Source organism: Lithobates pipiens, unplaced genomic scaffold, assembly GCF_037356315.1.
Source record: "Lithobates pipiens isolate NorthernLeopardFrog02 unplaced genomic scaffold, aLitPip1_a1.2 Scaffold_27, whole genome shotgun sequence".
Lineage (NCBI taxonomy): Eukaryota > Metazoa > Chordata > Amphibia > Anura > Ranidae > Lithobates > Lithobates pipiens.
In genome coordinates, this window is record NW_027507788.1 from 229,088,771 (window position 1) to 229,114,387 (window position 25,617).

Consider the following 25,617-nt stretch of genomic DNA (forward strand, 5'->3'; position numbering starts at 1 on the left):
CTCTGATCATCTCCTGTACTATGTCTGCAGTCTCTGATCATCTCCTGTAGGATGTCTGCAGTCTCTGATCATCTCCTGTACTATGTCTGCAGTCTCTGATCATCTCCTGTATTATGTCTGCAGTCTCTGATCATCTCCTGTACTATGTCTGCAGTCTCTGACCATCTTCTGTACTATGTCTGCAGTCTCTGATCATCTCCTGTACTATGTCTGCAGTCTCTGATCATCTCCTGTACTATGTCTGCAGTCTCTGATCATCTCCTGTACTATGTCTGCAGTCTCTGATCATCTCCTGTACTATGTCTGCAGTCTCTGATCATCTCCTGTACTGTCTGCAGTCTCTGATCATCTCCTGTACTATGTCTGCAGTCTCTGATCATCTCCTGTACTATGACTGCAGTCTCTGATCATCTCCTGTACCATGTCTGCAGACTCTCATCAACTCCTGTAGTATGTCTGCAGTCTATGATCAACTCCTGTAGTATGTCTGCAGTCTCAGATCATCTCCTGTATTATGTCTGCAGTCTCTGATCATCTCCTGTACTATGTCTGCAGTCTCTGATCATCTCCTGTATTATGTCTGTAGTCTCTGATCATCTCCTGTATTATGTCTGCAGTCTCTGATCATCTCCTGTACTATGTCTGCAGTCTCTGATCATTTTCTGTACTATGTCTGCAGTCTCTGATCATCTCCTGTATTATGTCTGCAGTCTCTGATCATCTCCTGTACTATGTCCGCAGCCTCTGATCATCTCCTGTACTATGTCTGCAGTCTCTGATCATCTCCTGTATTATGTATGCAGTCTCTGATCATCTCCTGTAGTATGTCTGCAGTCTCTGATCATCTCCTGTAGTATGTCTGCAGTCTCTGATCATCTCCTGTATTATGTCCACAGTCTCTGATCATCTCCTGTACTATGTCTGCAGTCTCTGATCATCTCCTGTACTATGTCCGCAGTCTCTGATCATCTCCTGTACTATGTCTGCAGTCTCTGATCATCTCCTGTACTATGTCTGCAGTCTCTGATCATCGCCTGTATTATGTATGCAGTCTCTGATCATCTCCTGTAGTATGTCTGCAGTCTCTGATCATCTCCTGTACTATGTCTGCAGTCTCTGATCATCTCCTGTATTATGTCTGCAGTCTCTGATCATCTCCTGTACTATGTCTGCAGTCTCTGATCATCTCCTGTACTATGTCTGCAGTCTCTGATCATCTCCTGTAGGATGTCTGCAGTCTCTGATCATCTCCTGTACTATGTCTGCAGTCTCTGATCATCTCCTGTATTATGTCTGCAGTCTCTGATCATCTCCTGTACTATGTCTGCAGTCTCTGATCATCTCCTGTATTATGTCTGCAGTCTCTGATCATCTCCTGTATTATGTCTGCAGCCTCTGATCATCTCCTGTACTATGTCTGCAGTCTCTGATCAACTCCTGTACTATGTCTGCAGTCTCTGATCATCTCCTGTACTATGTCTGCAGTCTCTGTTCATCTCCTGTATTATGTCTGCAGTCTCTGATCATCTCCTGTATTATGTCTGCAGTCTCTGATCATCTCCTGTACTATGTCTGCAGTCTCTGATCATCTCCTGTATTATGTCTGCAGTCTCTGATCATCTCCTGTATTATGTCTGCAGTCTCTGATCATCTCCTGTACTATGTCTGCAGTCTCTGATCAACTCCTGTACTATGTCTGCAGTCTCTGATCATCTCCTGTACTATGTCTGCAGTCTCTGTTCATCTCCTGTATTATGTCTGCAGTCTCTGATCATCTCCTGTACTATGTCTGCAGTCTCTGATCATCTCCTGTATTATGTCTGCAGTCTCTGATCATCTCCTGTACTATGTCTGCAGTCTCTGTTCATCTCCTGTATTATGTCTGCAGTCTCTGATCATCTCCTGTACTATGTCTGCAGTCTCTGATCATCTCCTGTACTATGTCTGCAGTCTCTGATCATCTCCTGTACTATGTCTGCAGTCTCTGTTCATCTCCTGTATTATGTCTGCAGTCTCTGATCATCTCCTGTACTATGTCTGCAGTCTCTGATCATCTCCTGTACTATGTCTGCAGTCTCTGATCATCTCCTGTACTATGTCTGCAGTCTCTGTTCATCTCCTGTATTATGTCTGCAGTCTCTGATCATCTCCTGTACTACTGTACCGCTCCACACCATTCATTCATCTTTAAAGTGGAACTCTGGCCAAAGGTTTTCTCTGGTCATCACGTGTTAGAAGGTTTGTGAGGTTTTTATTGATGTCTGTGAACCCGCTGACTGATACACCGCTCTACCCAGCAAAGTGCCCCTCCCCCTCCCCCATAGTGATAGTCCTAAAATCCCCCCGGAGGACATAGCGGGGTGCACTTACTTTGTTCTCTTTGGTGAAGTGGGAGAGCGCTCCGAAGCACGACACCTTCATACACCTGGAGGAGGGAGAGGAGGGATTTACTGTGTTGGTGTGATAAGAGAGGAACTAAACTGCCAACCGAGAACTCAATATAATTCATTTCCAATATTCAAAGCAAACCCCCCCCCCCATCCATCCATGATTCCGGTAACATTTAATTCCTGGAATCCATCTGCCCTTAGCCCAGGCATGCAGGCAGGAGGGTGTGGCTGAGCTGAGAAAGCCCCTCCTCCAATGAAGACTCCTGGGATGGATGACATCATTGTGGCCTAGGCCAGAAACCAGGAAGTGACTGAGGAATGTATAAGCAGTAGATTTCCTCCCCCCTCCTCTCTATTATTGATGATTGGAGGTTGAGGACCCCGGGGGGTGGAGAGGGGTCCGGAACGGGGTCCGGTGCGTTCCTGTTCACCGCTTCACGTGTGAATCAGATCCAAATGTTTGCCTGAATTCTCACCTGAACTGGACCCAAAGACACACCGAAACCGATGTGTGATCCGCCCCCCTAGAGAGCCGGATCATGTGATTGGATGATGGGAAAACCGTCACATATGTGACCCCGCCCCCGAGATGTGTGATCCGCCCCCCTAGAGAGCTGGATCATGTGATTGGATGATGGGAAAACAATCACATATGTGACTCCGCCCCCGAGATGTGTGACCCGCCCCCCTAGAGAGCCGCATCATGTGATTGGATGATGGCAAACCTGTCACATATGTGACCCCGCTTCCAAGAAGTGTGATCCGCCCCCCTAGAGAGCCGGATCATGTGATTGGATGATGGGAAAACCGCCACATATGTGACCCCACCCTGGAGATGTGTGATCCGCCCCCCTAGAGAGCCGCATCATGACATGAAGGAAATCCCGAGATAATAATATCAGAACCGGATTATATTCTGGATCTCTCCAGGTTCCATTCACATCATTCATTATAGAAAGCCAATCATCAGTTGTGGGACATTCCCCAGTAATTGTCACAGAGGGGCCACTCTATCCTGAACTCTGCCAGGGGCGGCTCTGTCTAGTAATGATGATCCACAGCAATGATCGCTGCAAGCCAGATCTATAGACCCCGCCCACTCAGGGAAAGATGACATCATCGTACCTTTGTTTTCCCATCCAATAGCTGATGAGGTCGATGTCATGGCAGGACTTCGCCAGCAGAGAGAATGTGCTCTCCGCCTCATTCCGCCAATTCCCTCGCACATACGAGTGTGCAAAGTGCCAGAATCCCACCTTCACAGCAAGAAAAAAAACTTTATGAATAGAATGCAGAATGACCCATTACATACCCCAACTGTACGTCACCTACTCCAACCGCGCCTCACCTACTCCAAACGCACGTCACTTACCCCAACCGCGAGTCACTTACCCCAACTATGCGTCACATATCCCAACCGCGCGTCACATACCCCAACCGCGTGTCACATGCCCCAACCGCGCGTCACATGCCCCAACCGCGCGTCACATGCCCCAACCGCGCGTCACATGCCCCAACCGCGCGTCACATGCCCCAACCGCGCGTCACATGCCCCAACCGCGCGTCACCTACCCCAACCGCGTGTCACCTACCCCAACTGCGCGCCACCTACCCCAACCGCGCCTCACCTACCCCAAGCGCGCGTCACCTACCCCAACCGCGTGTCACCTACCCCAACCGCGCGCCACCTACCCCAACCGCGCCTCACCTACCCCAAGCGCGCGTCACTTACCTCAACCATGCGTCACATGCCCCAACAGTGCATCACATATCCCAACCGCATGTCACTTACCCCAACCGCGCGTCACATACCCCAACCGCGCGTCACATACCCCAACCGCGCGTCACCTACCCCAACCGCGCGTCACCTACCCCAACCGCGCGTCACCTACCCCAACCGCGCGTCACATACCCCAACCACGCGTCACCTACCCCAACCACGCGTCACCTACCCCAACCACGCGTCACCTACCCCAACCACGCGTCACCTACCCCAACCGCACGTCACCTACCCCAACCGCACGTCACCTACTCCAACCGCAATTCACCTACCCCAACCGCACGTCACCTACTCCAACCGCAATTCACCTACCTCAACCGCGCGTCACATACCCCAACCGCGCGTCACATACCCCAACCGCGCGTCACATACCCCAACCGCGCGTCACATACCCCAACCGCGCGTCACATACCCCAACCGCGCGTCACCTACCCCAACCGCGCGTCACCTACCCCAACCGCGCGTCACCTACCCCAACCGCGCGTCACCTACCCCAACCGCGCGTCACCTACCCCAACCGCGCGTCACATACCCCAACCGCACGTCACATACCCCAACCGCACGTCAGTTACCCTAACTGAACGTCACTTATTCCAACTGCATGTCACATACCCCATTTACACATTACATACCCCAATTACATGTATCAATATGTCTGCAGGTGTGATAGGGGGGGGGTATAGATAATAGTGACAGTTGAAGGGAAGCCCTATATGTACTGCAGTGAGGCCCATCACCCACCCCTCCATTCAGTATCAGATTAGATCTTCACTGACTTTGAATATAAGGAGCAGCCCACACATTGGACAATATTCGGTTATTTAGACCTAGATCCACCTTCATGGTCCAATTTTTGACCCGGGTATGAAGAGTCTTCATTGGATACTTACTGGCTCCATATGCTGGATGTGGACAATGTCCCCAATAACTCCGGAATCGATCAGTTCCTAAAGACAAGGACACAACGAGATGAGAAGGGAGCTTTACAGAGAATGTTCCTGCAATCAGAACTTCTTATATTTATAACCCTGAGGACAGATCGGAGGATTATCCATGGAATTCACTGGGAAGACCACGGGGGGCCGGCCCTCCAGGAACCATCATTGATAACAGACTCCAATCATAATCATTAGATGGATAATGTGACAAATAATGTGACCTCCATTACCATCCCCCACAAAACCAACACATGGACTGGATTAGTCATTATCTGCAATTTATTGTGTTCAATCTTCCATCAGTGATGGGTTTTGTATGTTCTGAATTTATATAGCGAGTGATAATTTGGGGATCTCCAGTCATCTTCTCAGCCGGGATCTCATAGGTGGTCCAGGAGACAGAGAGGAGCAGACCACCCCTGAGCATTCACACCGTCCCCTGAGCTCCCTCTGGTGGCCGGTCATCTTCTCAGCCAGGATCACATAGGTGGTCCAGGAGACAGAGAGGAGAAGACCACCCCTGAGCATGCACACCGTCCCCTGAGCTCCCTCTGGTGGCCGGTCATCTTCTCAGCCAGGATCTCATAGGTGGTCCAGGAGACAGAGAGGAGAAGACCACCCCTGAGCCTGCACACCGTCCCCTGAGCTCCCTCTGGTGGCCGGTCATCTTCTCAGCCAGGATCTCATAGGTGGTCCAGGAGACAGAGAGGAGAAGACCACCCCTGAGCATGCACACCGTCCCCTGAGCTCCCTCTGGTGGCCGGTCATCTTCTCAGCCAGGATCTCATAGGTGGTCCAGGAGACAGAGAGGAGAAGACCACCCCTGAGCCTGCACACCGTCCCCTGAGCTCCCTCTGGTGGCCGGTCATCTTCTCAGCCAGGATCACATAAGTGGTCCAGGAGACAGAGAGGAGAAAACCACCCCTGAGCATGCACACCGTCACCTGAGCTCCCTCTGGTGGCCATCTTCTCAGCCAGGATCTCATAGGTGGTCCAGGAGACCGAGAGGAGAACACCACCCCCGAGCATGCACACCATCCCCTGAGCTCCCTCTGGTGGCCGGTCATCTTCTCAGCCAGGATCTCATAGGTGGTCCAGGAGACAGAGAGGAGAAGACCACCCCTGAGCATGCACACCGTCACCTGAGCTCCCTCTGGTGGCCATCTTCTCAGCCAGGATCTCATAGGTGGTCCAGGAGACCGAGAGGAGAACACCACCCCCGAGCATGCACACCATCCCCTGAGCTCCCTCTGGTGGCCGGTCATCTTCTCAGCCAGGATCACATAGGTGGTCCAGGAGACAGAGAGGAGAAGACCACCCCTGAGCATGCACACCGTCCCCTGAGCTCCCTCTGGTGGCCATCTTCTCAGCCAGGATCTCATAGGTGGTCCAGGAGACCGAGAGGAGAACACCACCCCCGAGCATGCACACCATCCCCTGAGCTCCCTCTGGTGGCCGGTCATCTTCTCAGCCAGGATCACATAGGTGGTCCAGGAGACCGAGAGGAGAAGACCACCCCTGAGCATGCACACCATCCCCTGAGCTCCCTCTGGTGGCCGTCATCTTCTCAGCCAGGATCCCATAGGTGGTCCAGGACTCAGAGAGGAGAAGACCACCCCTGAGCATGCACACCATCCCCTGAGCTCCCTCTGGTGGCTGGTCATCTTCTCAGCCGGGATCTCATAGGTGGTACAGGAGACAGAGAGGAGAAGACCACCCCTGAGCCTGCACACCGTCCCCTGAGCTCCCTCTGGTGGCTGGTCATCTTCTCAGCCGGGATCTCATAGGTGGTACAGGAGACAGAGAGGAGAAGACCACCCCTGAGCATGCACACCGTCCCCTGAGCTCCCTCTGGTGGCTGGTCATCTTCTCAGCCGGGATCTCATAGGTGGTACAGGAGACAGAGAGGAGAAGACCACCCCTGAGCATGCACACCATCCCCTGAGCTCCCTCTGGTGGTCGGCACACAAGCACAGGCCATGGCAGTGGTCACGTAGTCTCTGTCAGATGGGGTTTTGGGATGGACAATCAGGCAGAACAGCCAATCAATGACTCCAACTGCCTGAGCAGAAGTCCCGCCCCTTCAGTACTGACCAATAATTGATCATCAATCCAGTGAGTTGCCAGCAGAGGAACTCATGGTGGCACTTCCTGTAGAAACGTTTCTTATAGTTCTCCTCAGATAAGAACAAAATCTTTCTGAACTTGCACTAGATTTTAATTCCAATACAAAGGATAATACAAGTGAAGTTTCTTGGCTTATTTTGTAGTGTTTCCACCATTAGCCAACCTGACACCCTGCCCCCTCCCCGCTACATGGACAGCAGAATGAGAGGGGGGAGGAGGGCAGCCTGGCCATGATTGGTTTGGCCAGTTTGGCCAAACATGAACAAAAGGCATGTAGGTTCAATCTCCCACATCAGTGTCGAGCCCAGGCCCCTCCCCCTGTTGAGTGGATGGAGCCGGGGCCCGGTACGGCAGTACTGTCTGTACCCCATCAGGGGCCCTGAGTGTCTCCAATACAGTAAAACCTTGGATTGAGAGCAGAATTCATTCCAGAAACATGCTTGTAATCCAAAGCACTCTTATATCAAAGCGAATTTTCCCATTGGAAGGAATTGGAAACTCGGATGATTCGTTCCACAACCATTTATTCATAAATCCTTCCGTTTATAGTCCATATAAAAAGATTATAGCGATGCGATTGGTTGTGAAACCATAAAATGGCCGTCCACAAATGGAATCCTCCACAAGGGGATCAGAAGCAAAATCCAGCAGGAGCTCCGGAGTATAAAAGAGAAGAGAGGGCGCCTCTAAGTGTAGCGATATGGTTACATTTATTGAAGGTCCAACATTTAGTAACTCACATGGTTGATGTTTAGGAGAGGCACATCTAAGTATGGAGACATCTGGGGTAAAGCTGTCCACATAGACCATCCCCCACACCGCTGTCAGTGTGCGATCGTGACCGGGAAGACTACCCTGCAGTAGAGCGATCTGAAAGCGAGGCTTAAACCGATCGTGGAAGGGATGATGGCGGTGCGGGGGATGGTCTACATGGACAGCTTTACCCCGGATGCCTGCACACTTAGATGAGCCTCTTTTAACCATCAGCCATGTGAGATGCTAAATGTTGGACCTTCATTAAATGTAACCATATTGCTACACTTAGAGGCGCCCTCTCTTCTCTCTTATACTCAGTTGTGACGGGTGACGGTACTTGTATATCAAGACATCGCTTGTAGATCAAGTCAACATTTATAAAAAAACATTTGCTTGTCTTGCACAACGCTCTCAATCCAAGGTTTTTCTGTATTCTTCTATTCCTGTCCTCATCAGGAGACAGACTGAAGACCTTTCCAATGGTTGATCTCCATCTACAGCCGTGACCTGGGAAGTCCATAATATCAAAGTGTAGGGACCCTCAATGTGAGATATGGGCAATTCCAATCCGAGCCGGAGAGACACCTAAATAGGAAGAAGTCGGCAAGCACATAAGAGCTTCTTTATTAGAATACAAAGGGATCCAGTACACAAGAGATACTGATGCGTTTCTGCCCTTAGTCGTAGCAAAACGCGTACAAAAACGCGTCAGAATCTCTGCTGTACTGGACACTCTTTATTGGTGCATTGAACGCCTGGTTGCTGATCTCTTTCTATTTGTGAGCTCCATTGTCAATCCATTGAGAAGATGTCGGTCATATCCCATGGTAGTCAACGCACCAACAATTTTGGCTTTACTGAACATTTTTGGGACGTGGGGGGCACCATTGGTAAGAATGTGAAGGATTTTCAGTGGGCCGTGGATGCACACAATAATAAGACCCAAAAGAAGCAAAGTTCACCCTTGCGGTTAATCTGGTGAAGGATTTTGATTCTTTATTGGAGCGGGAACTTCCTTTCATCTGTTAAATGACTTCTCACTAACGAGGAGAACTGATCATTAACCGACTTCAATGGTGGGAAAAGTCACCTTCGTTCTCAGGGAGAGCTATTCATTAACAGAGAATAAAACAAAGTACAGAGATCATCAACGAGAAGATCCGCGTCCATGAAGAGCTCCATCTACAGGACAAGGACCACCAGCTACAATACCAGAGAACCGTCCATGAAGAGCTCCATCTACAGGACAAGGACCACCAGCTACAATACCAGAGACCCGTCCATGAAGAGCTCCATCTACAGGACAAGGACCATCAGCTACAATGCCAGAGACCCGTCCATGAAGAGCTCCATCTACAGGACAAGGACCACCAGCTACAATGCCAGAGACCCGTCCATGAAGAGCTCCATCTACAGGACAAGGACCACCAGCTACAATACCAGAGACCCGTCCATGAAGAGCTCCATCTACAGGACAAGGACCACCAGCTACAATACCAGAGACCCGTCCATGAAGAGCTTCATCTACAGGACAAGGACCACCAGCTACAATACCAGAGACCTGTCCATGAAGAGCCCCATCTACAGGACCAGGACCACCAGCTACAATACCAGAGACCTGTCCATGAAGAGCTCCATCTACAGGACAAGGACCACCAGCTACAATACCAGAGACCTGTCCATGAAGAGCTCCATCTACAGGACCAGGACCACCGGCTACAATACCAGAGAACCGTCCATGAAGAGCTCCATCTACAGGACAAGGACCACCAGCTACAATACCAGAGACCCATCCATGAAGAGCTTCATCTACAGGACCAGGACCACCAGCTACAATACCAGAGTCCTGTCCATGAAGAGCTTCATCTACAGAACAAGGACCACCAGCTACAATACCAGAGACCCGTACATGAATAGCTCCATCTACAGGACAAGGACCATCGGCTACAATACCAGAGACCCGTCCATGAAGAGCTCCATCTACAGGACCAGGACCACCAGCTACAATACCAGAGTCCTGTCCATGAAGAGCTCCATCTACAGAACAAGGACCACCAGCTACAATACCAGAGACCTGTCCATGAAGAGCTCCATCTACAGGACCAGGACCACCGGCTACAATACCAGAGAACCGTCCATGAAGAGCTCCATCTACAGGATAAGGACCATCGGCTACAATACCAGAGACCCGTCCATGAAGAGCTCCATCTACAGGACCAGGACCACCAGCTACAATACCAGAGAACCGTCCATGAAGAGCTCCATCTACAGGACAAGGACCACCAGCTACAATACCAGAGACCCGTCCATGAAGAGCTCCATCTACAGGAAAAGGACCATCGGCTACAATACCAGAGATCCATCCATGAAGAGCTTCATCTACAGGACCAGGACCACCAGCTACAATACAAGAGTCCTGTCCATGAAGAGCTCCATCTACAGAACAAGGACCACCAGCTACAATACCAGAGACCCGTCCATGAAGAGCTCCATCTACAGAACAAGGACCACCAGCTACAATACCAGAGACCCATCCATTAAGAGCTTCATCTACAGGACCAGGACCACCAGCTACAATACCAGAGTCCTGTCCATGAAGAGCTCCATCTACAGAACAAGGACCACCAGCTACAATACCAGAGACCCATTCATGAAGAGCTCCATCTACAGGACAAGGACCATCGGCTACAATACCAGAGACCCGTCCATGAAGAGCTCCATCTACAGAACAAGGACCACCAGCTACAATACCAGAGACCCGTCCATGAAGAGCTCCATCTACAGGACAAGGACCATGGGCTACAATACCAGAGACCCATTCATGAAGAGCTCCATCTACAGAACAAGGACCACCAGCTACAATACCAGAGAACTGTCCATGAAGAGCTCCATCTACAGGACAAGGACCATGGGCTACAATACCAGAGACCCGTCCATGAAGAGCTCCATCTACAGGACAAGGACCACCGGCTACAATACCAGAGACCCATCCATGAAGAGCTCCATCTACAGAACAAGGACCACCAGCTACATTACCAGAGACCCGTCCATGAAGAGCTCCATCTACAGGACAAGGACCATGGGCTACAATACCAGAGACCCATTCATGAAGAGCTCCATCTACAGAACAAGGACCACCAGCTACAATACCAGAGAACTGTCCATGAAGAGCTCCATCTACAGGACAAGGACCATGGGCTACAATACCAGAGACCCGTCCATGAAGAGCTCCATCTACAGGACAAGGACCACCGGCTACAATACCAGAGACCCATCCATGAAGAGCTCCATCTACAGAACAAGGACCACCAGCTACATTACCAGAGACCCGTCCATGAAGAGCTCCATCTACAGAACAAGGACCACCAGCTACAATACCAGAGACCCGTCCATGAAGAGCTCCATCTACAGAACAAGGACCACCAGCTACAATACCAGAGAGCCGTCCATGAAGAGCTCCATCTACAGGACAAGGACAACCAGCTACAATACCAGAGACCTGTCCATGAAGAGCTCCATCTACAGGACAAGGACCACCGGCTACAATACCAGAGACCTGTCCATGAAGAGCTCCATCTACAGGACAAGGACCACCGGCTACAATACCAGAGACCTGTCCATGAAGAGCTCCATCTACAGAACAAGGACCACCAGCTACAATACCAGAGAACCGTCCATGAAGAGCTCCATCTACAGGACAAGGACCATGGGCTACAATACCAGAGACCCATCCATGAAGAGCTCCATCTACAGAACAAGGACCACCAGCTACATTACCAGAGTCTTGTCCATGAAGAGCTCCATCTACAGAACAAGGACCACCAGCTACAATACCAGAGACCCGTCCATGAAGAGCTCCATCTACAGAACAAGGACCACCAGCTACAATACCAGAGTCCTGTCCATGAAGAGCTCCATCTACAGAACAAGGACCACCAGCTACAATACCAGAGAACCGTCCATGAAGAGCTCCATCTACAGGACAAGGACCACCAGCTACAATACCAGAGACCCGTCCATGAAGAGCTCCATCTACAGGAAAAGGACCATCGGCTACAATACCAGAGATCCATCCATGAAGAGCTTCATCTACAGGACCAGGACCACCAGCTACAATACAAGAGTCCTGTCCATGAAGAGCTCCATCTACAGAACAAGGACCACCAGCTACAATACCAGAGACCCGTCCATGAAGAGCTCCATCTACAGAACAAGGACCACCAGCTACAATACCAGAGACCCATCCATGAAGAGCTTCATCTACAGGACCAGGACCACCAGCTACAATACCAGAGTCCTGTCCATGAAGAGCTCCATCTACAGAACAAGGACCACCAGCTACAATACCAGAGACCCATTCATGAAGAGCTCCATCTACAGGACAAGGACCATCGGCTACAATACCAGAGACCCGTCCATGAAGAGCTCCATCTACAGAACAAGGACCACCAGCTACAATACCAGAGACCCGTCCATGAAGAGCTCCATCTACAGGACAAGGACCATGGGCTACAATACCAGAGACCCATTCATGAAGAGCTCCATCTACAGAACAAGGACCACCAGCTACAATACCAGAGAACTGTCCATGAAGAGCTCCATCTACAGAACAAGGACCACCAGCTACAATACCAGAGACCCATTCATGAAGAGCTCCATCTACAGGACAAGGACCATCGGCTACAATACCAGAGACCCGTCCATGAAGAGCTCCATCTACAGAACAAGGACCACCAGCTACAATACCAGAGACCCGTCCATGAAGAGCTCCATCTACAGGACAAGGACCATGGGCTACAATACCAGAGACCCATTCATGAAGAGCTCCATCTACAGAACAAGGACCACCAGCTACAATACCAGAGAACTGTCCATGAAGAGCTCCATCTACAGAACAAGGACCACCAGCTACAATACCAGAGACCCATTCATGAAGAGCTCCATCTACAGGACAAGGACCATCGGCTACAATACCAGAGACCCGTCCATGAAGAGCTCCATCTACAGAACAAGGACCACCAGCTACAATACCAGAGACCCGTCCATGAAGAGCTCCATCTACAGAACAAGGACCACCAGCTACAATACCAGAGACCCATCCATGAAGAGCTTCATCTACAGGACCAGGACCACCAGCTACAATACCAGAGTCCTGTCCATGAAGAGCTCCATCTACAGAACAAGGACCACCAGCTACAATACCAGAGACCCATTCATGAAGAGCTCCATCTACAGGACAAGGACCATCGGCTACAATACCAGAGACCCGTCCATGAAGAGCTCCATCTACAGAACAAGGACCACCAGCTACAATACCAGAGACCCATCCATGAAGAGCTCCATCTACAGGACAAGGACCATGGGCTACAATACCAGAGACCCATTCATGAAGAGCTCCATCTACAGAACAAGGACCACCAGCTACAATACCAGAGAACTGTCCATGAAGAGCTCCATCTACAGAACAAGGACCACCAGCTACAATACCAGAGACCCATTCATGAAGAGCTCCATCTACAGGACAAGGTCCATCGGCTACAATACCAGAGACCCGTCCATGAAGAGCTCCATCTACAGAACAAGGACCACCAGCTACAATACCAGAGACCCGTCCATGAAGAGCTCCATCTACAGGACAAGGACCATGGGCTACAATACCAGAGACCCATTCATGAAGAGCTCCATCTACAGAACAAGGACCACCAGCTACAATACCAGAGTCCTGTCCATGAAGAGCTCCATCTACAGAACAAGGACCACCAGCTACATTACCAGAGACCCGTCCATGAAGAGCTCCATCTACAGAACAAGGACCACCAGCTACAATACCAGAGACCCGTCCATGAAGAGCTCCATCTACAGAACAAGGACCACCAGCTACAATACCAGAGAGCCGTCCATGAAGAGCTCCATCTACAGGACAAGGACAACCAGCTACAATACCAGAGACCTGTCCATGAAGAGCTCCATCTACAGGACAAGGACCACCGGCTACAATACCAGAGACCTGTCCATGAAGAGCTCCATCTACAGGACAAGGACCACCGGCTACAATACCAGAGACCTGTCCATGAAGAGCTCCATCTACAGAACAAGGACCACCAGCTACAATACCAGAGAACCGTCCATGAAGAGCTCCATCTACAGGACAAGGACCATGGGCTACAATACCAGAGACCCATCCATGAAGAGCTCCATCTACAGAACAAGGACCACCAGCTACATTACCAGAGTCTTGTCCATGAAGAGCTCCATCTACAGAACAAGGACCACCAGCTACAATACCAGAGACCCGTCCATGAAGAGCTCCATCTACAGAACAAGGACCACCAGCTACAATACCAGAGACCCATCCATGAAGAGCTCCATCTACAGGACAAGGACCACCAGCTACAATACCAGAGACCTGTCCATGAAGAGCTCCATCTATAGGACAAGGACCATCGGCTACAATACCAGAGACCTGTCCATGAAGAGCTCCATCTACAGAAAAAGGACCACCAGCTACAATACCAGAGTCCTGTCCATGAAGAGCTCCATCTACAGGACAAGGACCACCAGCTACAATACCAGAGAACCGTCCATGAAGAGCTCCATCTACAGGACAAGGACCACCAGCTACAATACCAGAGACCCATCCATGAAGAGCTCCATCTACAGGACCAGGACCACCAGCTACAATACCAGAGAACCGTCCATCAAGAGCTCCATCTACAGGACAAGGACCACCAGCTACAATACCAGAGACCCATCCATGAAGAGCTCCATCTACAGGACCAGGACCACCAGCTACAATACCAGAGACCCGTCCATGAAGAGCTCCATCTACAGGACAAGGACCACCAGCTACAATACCAGAGACCTGTCCATGAAGAGCTTCATCTACAGGATAAGGACCACCAGCTACAATACCAGAGACCCGTCCATGAAGAGCTCCATCTACAGGACAAGGAACACCGGCTACAATACCAGAGACCCATCCATGAAGAGCCCCATCTACAGGACAAGGACCACCAGCTACAATACCAGAGACCCATCCATGAAGAGCTCCATCTATAGGACAAGGACCACCAGCTACAATACCAGAGACCCGTCCATGAAGAGCTCCATCTACAGGACAAAGACCACCGGCTACAATACCAGAGACCTGTCCATGAAGAGCTCCATCTACAGGACAAGGACCACCAGCTACAATACCAGAGAACTGTCCATGAAGAGCTCCATCTACAGGACCAGGATCACCAGCTACAATACGAGAGACCTGTCCATGAAGAGCTCCATCTACAGGACAAGGACCACCAGCTACAATACCAGAGACCCGTCCATGAAGAGCCCCATCTACAGGACAAGGACCACCAGCTACAATACCAGAGACCCGTCCATGAAGAGCTCCATCTACAGGACAAAGACCACCGGCTACAATACCAGAGACCTGTCCATGAAGAGCCCCATCTACAGGACAAGGACCACCGGCTACAATACCAGAGACCTGTCCATGAAGAGCCCCATCTACAGGACAAGGACCACCAGCTACAATACCAGAGACCCGTCCATGAAGAGCTCCATCTACAGGATAAAGACCACCGGCTACAATACCAGAGACCTGTCCATGAAGAGCTCCATCTACAGGACAAGGACCACCAGCTACAATACCAGAGAACTGTCCATGAAGAGCTCCATCTACAGGACCAGGATCACCAGCTACAATATGAGAGACCTGTCCATGAAGAGCTCCATCTACAGGACAAGGACCACCGGCTACAATACCAGAGACCCGTCCATGAAGAGCCCCATCTACAGGACAAGGACCACCAGCTACAATACCAGAGACCCGTCCATGAAGAGCTCCATCTACAGGACAAAGACCACCAGCTACAATACCAGAGACCCGTCCATGAAGAGCCCCATCTACAGGACAAGGACCACCAGCTACAATACCAGAGACCCGTCCATGAAGAGCTCCATCTACAGGACAAGGACCACCGGCTACAATACCAGAGACCCGTCCATGAAGAGCCCCATCTACAGGACAAGGACCACCAGCTACAATACCAGAGACCCGTCCATGAAGAGCTCCATCTACAGGACAAAGACCACCAGCTACAATACCAGAGACCCGTCCATGAAGAGCCCCATCTACAGGACAAGGACCACCAGCTACAATACCAGAGACCCGTCCATGAAGAGCTCCATCTACAGGACAAAGACCACCGGCTACAATACCAGAGACCTGTCCATAAAGAGCTCCATCTGCAGGACAAGGACCACCAGCTACAATACCAGAGAAATGTCCATGAAGAGCCCCATCTACAGGACAAGGACCACCAGCTACAATACCAGAGACCCGTCCATGAAGAGCTCCATCTACAGGACAAAGACCACCACTACAATACCAGAGACCCGTCCGTGATGGAGGGTCTGCAGAGTTCTGATACTTGGCTTTATCTTACTTCTGATGGCCGACATTTAGAAGATTTATAGATTCCCGGATCTTTTATTGGTTTACTGCCAGATACTTCAACTGGGGTGTCAGGAGGTGAAAGGTCATCTGAAGGGTGACATTCACTGCCTTTGAACTGCCTGACCACACACAGTGCAAACTCAGGAGATGGGCGATGCCATGTGAGGCCAAGAAGTCAACAGAGTCTTCTGACACCTCTGACTGCCTTAGCAAAACGCTGCCCGCCATCTTCTCTCCTGATGATTCCTTATAAGTGATATGATCAGTGATATCATTAGGACCACCCACCTAATATAAAGTAGGTCCCAATTTTGGTACTAAATCATCCCTGGCTCATTGAGGCATGGACTTCACTAGACCTCTGAAGGTACGCTGTGGCATCTGGCACCAAGCTGTCCCTAGCAGATCCTTCAAGTCATATATGTTGGGAGGTGTGGCCTCCAAGGATTAGACTTGTTTTTCTAGTAAATCCCACAGATGCTCAATTGGATTCAGATCTGGGGAATTTGAAGGCCAAGTCAACACCTCAAACGAATTGTTGTGTTCCTCAAATTCATCAGACCAAGCCACCTTCTTCCATTGCTCCATGTTCCAGTTCTGACACTCACGTACCCAAGTATTTGATCACTTTCAATCGTTTCCATGAAAAATCTTTCCCAGAGCCCCCCTGTCTCTGTACATCTATGTAGATAAGGGGTCCCCAAACCTTCTAAACAAAGGGCAAGTTAACCGTCTTTTAGACTTTGAGGGCCCAAACTTTACCCAGTGTAAGTAGAAAAAGCCCTGGCATCAATGGGAGTAAACAATATCCCATCATTGGTATCAGTGGGAGGAATAGTGCCCCGTCATTGGTGTCAGTGGGAGGAATAGTGTCCCATCATTGGTGTCAGTGGGAGGAGTAGTGCCCCATCATTGGTCAGTGGGAGGAATAGTGCCCCATCATTGGTGTCAGTGGGAGGAATAGTGCCCCATCATTGGTATCAGTGGGAGGAATAGTGCCCCATCATTGGTGTCAGTGGGAGGAGTAGTGCCCCATCATTGGTGTCAGTGGGAGGAATAGTGCCCCATCATTGGTGTCAGTGGGAGGAATAGTGCCCCATCATTGGTGTCAGTGGGAGGAATAGTGCCCCATCATTGGTATCAGTGGGGGGAATAGTGCCCCATCATTGGTATCAGTGGGGGGAATAGTGCCCCATCATTGGTGTCAGTGGGAGGAATAGTGCCCCATTATTGGTGTCAGTGGGAGGAATAGTGCCCCATCATTGGTATCAGTGGGAGGAATAGTGACTCATCATTGGTGTCAGTGGGGGGGAATAGTGCCCCATCATTGGTGTCAGTGGGGGGGGAATAGTGCCCCATCATTGGGGGGAATAGTGCCCCATCATTGGTATCAGTGGGGGGAAAAGTGCTCAATGGCCAGATAAAGACAAGCAAGGACTGCAGTTTGGAGAACATCTGGTATCTCTTATTCGCCTCATTCTGCGTTTTTTCCACAATTGGCATTTTTTTTGGTTTCTCTCGTTTCCTGTGGAATTCTTTGTATCTTCTGGCCAGGAGTGAAGAGCGAGGAGCAAGGAGCGAGAAGTGAGGAGTGGGGAGTGAGGAGCAAGGAGTGAGGAGCAGGGAGCTAGGGTTGAGGAGTGAGGAGCAAGGAGCGAGGGTTGAGGAGTGAGGAGCAAGGAGCGAGGGTTGAGGAGTGAGGAGCAAGGAGCGAGAAGTGGGGAGTGAGGAGCAAGGAATGAGGAGCAGGGAGCGAGGGTTGAGGAGTGAGGAGCAGGGAGTGAGGAGCGAGGAGCAAGGAGCGAGGGTTGAGGAGCGAGGAGCAGGGAGTGAGGAGCAAGGAGCGAGAAGTGGGGAGTGAGGAGCAAGGAGCGAGAAGTGAGGAGTGAGGAGCAAGGAGTGAGGAGCGAGGGTTGAGGAGTGAGGAGCAGGGAGTGAGGAGCAAGGAGTGAGGAGTGGGGAGTGAGGAGCAAGGAGCGAGAAGTGAGGAGTGAGGAGCAAGGAGTGAGGAGCGAGGGTTGAGGAGTGAGGAGCAGGGAGTGAGGAGCAAGGGTTGAGGAGTGAGGAGCAGGGAGTGAGGAGCAAGGAGTGAGGAGTGAGGAGCAAGGAGCGAGAAGTGAGGAGTGAGGAGCAAGGAGTGAGGGTTGAGGGGTGAGGAGCAAGGAATGAGGAGTGAGGGTTGAGGAGTGAGGAGCAGGGAGTGAGGAGCAAGGAGTGAGGGTTGAGGGGTGAGGAGCAAGGAGTGAGGAGCGAGGGTTGAGGAGTGAGGAGCAGGGAGTGAGGAGCAAGGAGTGAGGAGCAAGGAGCGAGAAGTGAGGAGTGAGGAGCAAGGAGTGAGGGTTGAGGGGTGAGGAGCAAGGAATGAGGAGCAGGGAGTGAGGAGCAAGGAGTGAGGGTTGAGGAGTGAGGAGCAAGGAGTGAGGAGCAAGGGTTGAGGAGTGAGGAGCAAGGAATGAGGAGTGAGGGTTGAGGAGCAAGGAATGAGGAGTGAGGAGCAGGGAGTGAGGAGCAAGGAGTGAGGGTTGAGGAGTGAGGAGCAAGGAGTGAGGAGTGAGGGTTGAGGAGTGAGGGTTGAGGAGCGGGGAGCAAGGAGTGAGGGTTGAGGAGCGAGGAGCGGGGAGCGAGGGTTGAGGAGTGAGGAGCAAGGAAGGTTGAGGAGCGGGGAGCAAGGAGCGAGAAGTGGGGAGTGAGGAGTGGGGAGTGAGGAGCAAGGAGCGAGGGTTGAGGAGTGAGGGTTGAGGAGTGAGGAGCAGGGAGTGAGGAGCGAGGAGTGAAGGCTGAGGAGCGGGGAGCGAGGAGTTAGGAGCGAGGAGCAAGGGTTGAGGAGTGAGAAGCAAGGAGTGAGGAGCAAGGAGTGAGGGTTGAGGAGTGAGGAGCAAGGAGTGAGGGTTGAGGAGCGAGGGTTGAGGAGTGAGGAGTTAGGAGTGAGGATCTGTCCTCGGTATATAGAAGCTCCATGGAGGATTTTAGGATGCAGAGATTCCCACTAAGTAAATCCTGAATCTCCGGCGGGTCTGAAGTCCTCCATGAATCTTGTAGGGACGCTCTCACCTTGATTTGGATGGAGACGGGATGGTAGCGCAGGACGTGTCCCACCGCCAGCAGCACTGCCTTCTCCTTACACGTGGAGACGATTTCTCTGCAATCCTCCGGAGTCACCTACATGGAGATCAGAGAAGATCTATATGAGGAAATGGCTACAATCTCATCTCCCATTGGTACAATGTATGAATCTCCAGACACAATGGTGACAGGATTGGATGGAGGGGGGAGGGTGAGAACCCCTGCTCAGCAGGGATATACAAAGTAGGGAATAAAATAGGGAGTAAAATCCATCACCTTCCTTAGTAAAAGCAGCACACAGTACAGCCAGGGAACAGCGGGTCTTGGCTCCCTCTATGGCCAATATAGTTCTTATAGTAAAGACCCCCTGGACCCCAACCCATATAGACCCATATAGACCCATATAGACCCATATAGACCCATATCTCTACTACAGAGCCATATCAGGCTCTTGGCTAAAACACTAGTGATTAGGCTGAATGGTGTCATTATGATGATTGTCCACCCGGATTCATGCCCAGCAAGCCAACGGCAGTAAATCTAAGGAGGCTCTACCTAAATATGCAGCCCCCAGCGGGCAGTGTGGGGCAGCGGGCACTGTGGGGCAGCGGGCACTGTGGGGCAGCGGAATTTGCTCTGAAGGCCTCCTATAGCATCGAGTGGGAATACCCGCGGGAGATCCTTAGACCCCATGGCTTTGGGGGTACATTTCCTGGGTACGGATGCTATACCATAACCCGAAGGCAGCCATCCGGGCATCTGGGGTCACATCCCACCCCTTCACTTTAGGTAGAGGAACGCGGCAGGGGTGCCCCCCGTCACCCCTGCTTTTCACCTTACCGATAGAGCCTCTGGCGATCAAAGTAAGAGCCAATCCGGGTATTGCAGGATATAGATATATAGATATGAGGACAAACAGGAGAAGGTGATGTCATACGCAGGGGACGCCATGATCTTACTCGGGGATGTAGACGTTCTCTTATGTCTACCATAGAGGAAATCGGCAGATCCTCGGCTCCAGAGCAACTGGACCAAATCCTCTGTGGTGCTCATTGATGAAGGGGGATGCCACCCGCCACTAACACTGTGCCGCCCAACTCTAATACTGCGCCACCCGCCACTAACACTGTGCCACCCACCACTAACACTGTGCCACCCAACTCTAATACTGCGCCACCCGCCACTAACACTCTGCCACCCACCACTAACACTCTGCCACCCGCCACTAACACTCTGCCACCCACCACTAACACTGTGCCACCCAACTCTAATACTGCGCCACCCGCCACTAACACTGTGCCACCCACCACTAACACTGTGCCGCCCAACTCTAATACTGCGCCACCCGCCACTAACACTGTGCCACCCACCACTAACACTGTGCCGCCCAACTCTAATACTGCGCCACCCACCACTAACACTGTGCCACCCACCACTAACACTCTGCCACCCAACTCTAATACTGCGCCACCCGCCACTAACACTGTGCCACCCACCACTAACACTGCGCCACCCGCCACTAACACTGCGCCACCCGCCACTAACACTGCTCCACCCGCCACTAACACTGTGCCACCCACCACTAACACTGCACCACCCAACTCTAATAATGCGCCACCCGCCACTAACACTGTGCCACCCACCACTAACACTGTGCCACCCACCACTAACACTGTGCCACCCAACTCTAATACTGCGCCACCCGCCACTAACACTGTGCCACCCGCCACTAACACTGTGCCACCGCCACTAACACTGTGCCACCCGCCACTAACACTGTGCCACCCGCCACTAACACTGTGCCACCCACCACTAACACTGCACCACCCAACTCTAATACTGCGCCACCCGCCACTAACACTGTGCCACCCACCACTAACACTGCACCACCCAACTCTAATACTGCGCCACCCGCCACTAACACTGTGCCACCCACCACTAACACTGTGCCACCCAACTCTAATACTGCGCCACCCGCCACTAACACTGTGCCACCTGCCACTAACACTGTGCCACCCGCCACTAACACTGTGCCACCGCCACTAACACTGCGCCACCCGCCACTAACACTGTGCCACCGCCACTAACACTGCGCCACCCAACTCTAATACTGCGCCACCCGCCACTAACACTGTGCCACCGCCACTAACACTGTGCCACAGCCACTAACACTGTGCCACCCGCCACTAACACTGTGCCACCGCCACTAACACTGTGCCACCCAACTCTAATACTGTGCCACCTGCCACTAACACTGCGCCACCCGCCACTAACACTGTGCCACCCAACTCTAATACTGCGCCACCCGCCACTAACACTGTGCCACCCAACTCTAATACTGCGCCACCCACCACTAACACTGTGCCACCTGCCACTAACACTGTGCCACCCGCCACTAACACTGTGCCACCCAACTCTAATACTGCGCCACCCGCCACTAACACTGTGCCACCCGCCACTAACACTGTGCCACCCAACTCTAATACTGTGCCACCTGCCACTAACACTGCGCCACCCGCCACTAACACTGTGCCACCCAACTCTAATACTGCGCCACCCGCCACTAACACTGTGCCACCCAACTCTAACACTGTGCCACCCACCACTAACACTGTGCCACCTGCCACTAACACTGCGCCACCCACCACTAACACTGTGCCACCTGCCACTAACACTGTGCCACCTGCCACTAACACTGTGCCACCCGCCACTAACACTGTGCCACCTGCCACTAACACTGTGCCACCCGCCACTAACACTGTGCCACCGCCACTAACACTGCACACCCAACTCTAACACTGTACCACCCGCCACTAACACTTCGCCACCCGCCACTAACACTGTGCCACCCGCCACTAACACTGTGCCACCCGCCACTAACACTGCGCCACCCGCCACTAACACTGCACCAGCCAACTCTAACACTGCGCCACCCGCCACTAACACTGCGCCACCTGCCACTAACACTGTGCCACCCGCCACTAACACTGCGCCACCCGCCACTAACACTGCGCCACCCGCCACTAACACTGTGCCACCGCCACTAACACTGCGCCACCCGCCACTAACACTGTGCCACCCGCCACTAACACTGTGCCACCGCCACTAACACTGCGCCACCCAACTCTAATACTGTGCCACCCGCCACTAACACTGTGCCACCCGCCACTAACACTGTGCCACCGCCACTAACACTGTGCCACCGCCACTAACACTGTGCCACCGCCACTAACACTGTGCCACCGCCACTAACACTGTGCCACCCAACTCTAATACTGTGCCACCCGCCACTAACACTGTGCCACCGCCACTAACACTGCGCCACCCAACTCTAATACTGCGCCACCCGCCACTAACACTGTGCCACCCGCCACTAACACTGTGCCACCGCCACTAACACTGTGCCACCGCCACTAACACTGTGCCACCGCCACTAACACTGTGCCACCGCCACTAACACTGTGCCACCCAACTCTAATACTGTGCCACCTGCCACTAACACTGCGCCACCCGCCACTAACACTGTGCCACCCAACTCTAATACTGCGCCACCCGCGATTAACACTGTGCCACCCAACTCTAACACTGCGCCACCCGCCACTAACACTGCGCCACCTGCCACTAACACTGTGCCACCCGCCACTAACACTGCGCCACCCGCCACTAACACTGCGCCACCTGCCACTAACACTGTGCCACCGCCACTAACACTGCGCCACCCTCCACTAACACTGCGCCACCCGCCACTAACACTGCGCCACCCGCCACTAACACTGCGCCACCCGCCACTAACACTGCGCCACCCGCCACTAACACTGTGCCACCCGCCACTAACACTGTGCCACCCAACTCTAATACTGCGCCACACGCCACTAACACTGTGCCACCCGCCACTAACACTGCGCCACCCAACTCTAATACTGCGCCACCCGCCACTAACACTGCGCCACCCGCCACTAACACTGCGCCACCCGCCACTAACACTGTGCCACCGCCACTAACACTGTGCCACCCGCCACTAACACTGCGCCACCCACCACTAACACTGTGCCACCCGCCACTAACACTGTGCCACCCAACTCTAATACTGCGCCACACGCCACTAACACTGTGCCACCCGCCACTAACACTGCGCCACCCGCCACTAACACTGTGCCACCCGCCACTAACACTGTGCCTTTCACTACCTCATTTAGATATTTAGGAATTCCGGTGATTCCCCTAAGATCCGAGACTATGGCAGATTAAACATACCCCGCTGCTGCAAAGGTTCAGGGACCGGAGTAAAGCACGGACTTCTCTCTGTCTGTAGCGGGTAGAGAGAATCTGATCAGAATGATCCTCATGCCCCAATTACTATATGTACTCCATAATGCGCCAGTGCTAGTGACTTTAAAGATGTTCAGGATTATAAACGCCCTTTTTCTGAACACTTATATGGAGAAAACGCTCACTGAGGATCAAACTCGAGTACCTCCAGCGCCCCAGTGCCCTGCCAACCCCCTGGCTCTATTATATAGCTGCTCAGCTACGGCAACTGATTGGCACACTACATTCCACCTCAGAGGGTATGGCTGGTGGCTCATCGGAGTCAGTGATGTTATACACAGTAAAGGAGAGACTTGGCACCGGCGGCCTCGGAGGCGCTGGACTTTGGCAAACCAAATAAACAACAGCCGACCTACAACCAGGGGGTGCAGGGGGGTGACGGGCTATACCAACCTTTAACCCTAGAGGAACCCCAAAAGTTATTTTCAGGTCTCGAGGAACCCTTACTAAAACCAATTCATCAGGGGTCAATAGAACAATGCCCCTGATACTGGCAGCCAATAGGAACAATGCCCCCTGATACTGGCGGCCAATAGGAAGAATGTCCCCCTTAAAGTGGTGCTCAGAATCCCACCCTTAGAAAAAAAAAATGTCACGATAGAAACCGACCGCCTTCTCTGATTGGTCAGTCTGGGTAATTATTATATAGGATTTATATTACACAGAGACTGTGTGCAGCGCGTTACACCATGAGGGCAGACAGTACAATTACATTACAATTTTACCCCCCAATACCAGGCACTTCCCCCCCTCCTCCCCCCTCAATACCAGACACTCCCCCCTCAATACCAGACACTCCCCCCTCAATACCAGGCACTGCCCCCTCCTCCCCCCTCAATACCAGACACTCCCCCCCTCCTCCCCCCTCAATACCAGACACTCCCCCCTCCTCCCCCCTCAATACCAGACACTCCCCCCCTCCTCCCCCCTCAATACCGGCACTTTCCCCCCTCCCCCCTCAATACCAGACACTCCCCCCTCCTCCCCCTCAATACCGGCACTTTCCCCCCTCAATCCCAGACACTCCCCCCCTCCTCCCCCCTCAATACCGGCACTTTCCCCCCTCCCCCCTCAATACCAGACACCCCCCCCTCCTCCCCCCTCAATACCTGCACTTTCCCCCCTCAATACCAGACACTTCCCCCTCCCCCTCAATACCAGACACCCCCCCTCAATACCAGACACCCCCCCTCCTCCCTCAATACCAGACACTTCCCCCCCTCCCCCCTTCAATACCGGGCACTTCGCCCCCCCCTCCCCCCTCAATACCGGGCACTTCGCCCCCCCCTCAATACCGGGCACTTCCCCCCCTCAATACCGGGCACTTCCCCCTCAATACCGGGCACTTCCCCCCCTCAATACTGGGCACTTCCCCCCTCCCCCCTTCAATACTGGGCACTTCCCCTCCCCCCCTTCAATGCCGGGCACTTCCCCCCCTCAATACCAGGCACTTCCCCCCCTCAATACCGGGCAAATCTTCCAGAGGGCAAGTGGATGGTGGTAGAGGGAAAGGGGGGTGCCTATGTCCTCATTGGGTGGGGGGCTGTGTCCTCATTGGCTGGGGGCTGTGTGTTCCCATTGGGGGGGGCATCTGTGTCCCCATTGGGTGGGAGCTGCAGCTGTGTCCCCATTTGGGGGGCATCTGTGTCCTCATTGGGGGGCCCTGTGTCCTCATTGGGGGGGGCTGTGTGTCCCCATTTGGGGGGGCATCTGTGTCCTTATTAGGTGGGGGCCCTGTGTCCTTATTGGCTGGGGGCTGCGTGTTCCCATTGG

General features: G+C 52.5%; 1 protein-coding gene across 1 annotated transcript in view; it reads right to left on the reverse strand.

Moving 5' to 3' along the window:
* LOC143933032 (putative oxidoreductase YteT) overlaps positions 1-25,617 on the reverse strand; it is a 259,999-nt gene that overhangs the window by 126,758 nt on the left and 107,624 nt on the right. Inside the window, exons 7-11 of the mRNA XM_077455949.1 lie at positions 23,770-23,821; positions 19,504-19,611; positions 5,061-5,117; positions 3,516-3,646; positions 2,371-2,425 (exon numbers count right to left, since the gene is read on the reverse strand). Of these exons, the coding sequence (XP_077312075.1) occupies positions 2,371-2,425; positions 3,516-3,646; positions 5,061-5,117; positions 19,504-19,611; positions 23,770-23,821 (403 nt within the window). The remainder of the gene's footprint in view (positions 1-2,370; positions 2,426-3,515; positions 3,647-5,060; positions 5,118-19,503; positions 19,612-23,769; positions 23,822-25,617) is intronic.